The following is a 2500-nucleotide window of genomic DNA, read 5'->3' as shown; positions in this document are numbered from 1 at the left end:
TGTGTGTGTGTGTGTGTGTGTGTGTGTGTGTGTGTGTATGTGTGTGCGTGTGGACTTACCCGCCCCACCTCCACCAGGTTTGTTACCATGACGATGGCGGCGGTGTTTTCCTGCCAAACCATCCTCCAGAAATCGTACACAGTCTCCTGCATGGGACCTGCAACACACACACACACACACACACACACACACACACACACACACACACACACACACACACACACACACACACACACACACACACACACACACACACGCACACACTGTGTAATCTATGCCAGTTGAGTGCGGCAGAAGGTCAGTTCAAACATCCCTGATCTTTTCATGTTGGGATATTTGTTGATGCCAGAGGAGAACTCCATCTGTTTGAAACTGTGTGGTTGAAGGACAGTATCACTACTAACTACTGTAACCTGCTTCCATGTCACCTCGCATTGCTGCAAGACCTTCGTAAGTTGAGTGGCCGCCGTTTTCATTTTGACTTGTACTAACAGTAAAATGTGGTTTCCACTGGCTGCGGTCAAAAGTGCCGCTGGGGTTCATCTCAAACAACTGATTCCAAACATTAAGTTGCATGCATTTTAGTACCACCATGGGCTGCACATACAGAAACCTCCCCGTGGTGCAGCCTGGGAAACGCTGGTTGATTGAGATATACATCCAAGAGGATATAATCTGATACTGCCAGTAGGCCAATCTCTGTATACTTACCTACACAATCAAATGATGAAGATGCCTGCCGGATCTCGACATCGTCACAGATACCTGCCCCCTTCTGGACCCGCACTGTCAATCGTCTCAATCAACATCGAAGGTTTCTCCGGATGCAAGGCAGAGATACTGGCAACGATGGCCAATCGTTTTGACATACTCTGCATGCAGGAAACCCACACCGGCCCTGCACAACACCGATCGACCTACCATCCCTGGAATGAAACTGGTCGCTGAGACCCGACACAGACCGTATGGATCAGCTGTTTTCAGCAGACCAAACGTCAAGATTGAGGAAGTCTGGACCCACACTACGGAAGGAAACATGGAAACCATCACAGTTGCCCTCCCAAACCGCAAAGATGCAAGAGGAGATTCCATATCAGCATCGGCTACTTCAATGCCCACAGTACATCATGGGGCTATGAGAACAACAACCAAGATGGAGATGAAGTTGAGACCTGGCTTGAGTCCAAGCACCTGACCCTAATCCATAACGCTAAACTACCCAAATCCTTCCACAGCGCCAGATGGAAACAAGGAAACAACCCAGACCTCGCCTGTGTAAGCAGTGACATCGCATCCAGAACTGAGAAGGAAGTCCTGGACCCTATCCCCCATACCCAGCACCGGCCAATTGCCATTACCGTTAGATCCGCTCTCCAAGCAACCACCGTCCCATTCCGCAGGAAGTTCAACCTACGGGAAGCCGACTGGCTGTCATTCCAATAGGAGATAGAGCATTCCATATCTAACATACCACCATTTCCCAATAACTACTCCAACTTCACAGACATGGTAAAAAGGTCAGCCAGACGTCACATACCCAGGGGATGCCAGACACAGTATATTCCTGGGCTATCAGAAACATCCAGCGACCTGCTGAAAGCCTACTATGAGGAATATAATAAGGACCCTTTCTCCTCTACCACCATGGAACTTGGAGAGACCCTGATCAGTGAAGTTGGGGAAGAACGAAGGAAAGTCTGGAAGGAAATGCTAGAGAACACCAATATGACAAATAACAGCAGGAAGGCCTGGGCTACAATCCGCCGTCTTGGCGAAGACCACACCACACCACCGATAATCACAAAGGTCACAGCTAACCCGGTTGCATCACAGCGGGTGGCCAACCGCCATAACCAACTCCGCCGCCAACCCACAGGAGAACACAATCGCACAGTGGTATCAGACCAACCACAACCAGCCAGCCCTCTCACCAAACCCTTCGACATAGAAGAACTCAAAACTGCAAATGGGTTAAGCTGAAACCCCGAAAGAGCGTACGCAGGATGATGACATACTGGCAGAAATGATTCAGCACCTGGGACGCGTAAACGCAAAGACCCTGGCCTCCTGAGAGTGCTGAAACACATGATCGCGCAACAAAAAAACATCCCCTCCTGATCTGGAAAGAAGAGGCCCAAAGTGGTTTGCATGACAAAATCCGGCAAAGACCCCTCATCCCCAAGAGCTACGACCTTCCTCGCGTCTGCAATCACTTTACAAGCCACCAGGACTCTACTCACGCCTCATCACTCGAGACACAAGAGCACTACACAAGAAGCAAAGAGTTCGTCCTGGCGCTCTGTGCTGGACAGCTAGCTCAACCTCACCCAACCACATCGAGGATGGGTTTGAAGAAAGCAAATAACTGGGCAGCAATTCATAGAATCTTTCCTGGGCTATGACACTGTCGCAACAAACCGTACAGTGGTCAGGAAACTACTGGAACATGACTGGTGACCTGCATCTGTGTCAAGTCATCCAAAAGTGATACACAACGAGG

At 49.8% G+C, this 2500-nt stretch overlaps 1 protein-coding gene across 1 annotated transcript in view; it reads right to left on the bottom strand.

Annotated features, from left to right (window-relative positions):
* LOC104966753 (potassium channel subfamily K member 2-like) overlaps window positions 1–152 on the bottom strand; it is a 13013-nt gene extending 12861 nt beyond the window's left edge. Inside the window, exon 1 of the mRNA XM_010796003.1 lies at window positions 60–152. Within this exon, the coding sequence (XP_010794305.1) occupies window positions 60–152 (93 nt within the window). The remainder of the gene's footprint in view (window positions 1–59) is intronic.
* Window positions 153–2500: the final 2348 nt, after the last annotated feature.

This window comes from Notothenia coriiceps, unplaced genomic scaffold (assembly GCF_000735185.1).
Source record: "Notothenia coriiceps isolate Sejong01 unplaced genomic scaffold, NC01 NC01_scaffold00002209, whole genome shotgun sequence".
In the NCBI taxonomy this organism is placed as follows: Eukaryota; Metazoa; Chordata; class Actinopteri; order Perciformes; family Nototheniidae; genus Notothenia; species Notothenia coriiceps.
The sequence above is the reverse complement of the archived record's forward strand: the minus strand, read 5'-3'. Positions and strand labels throughout refer to the sequence as shown.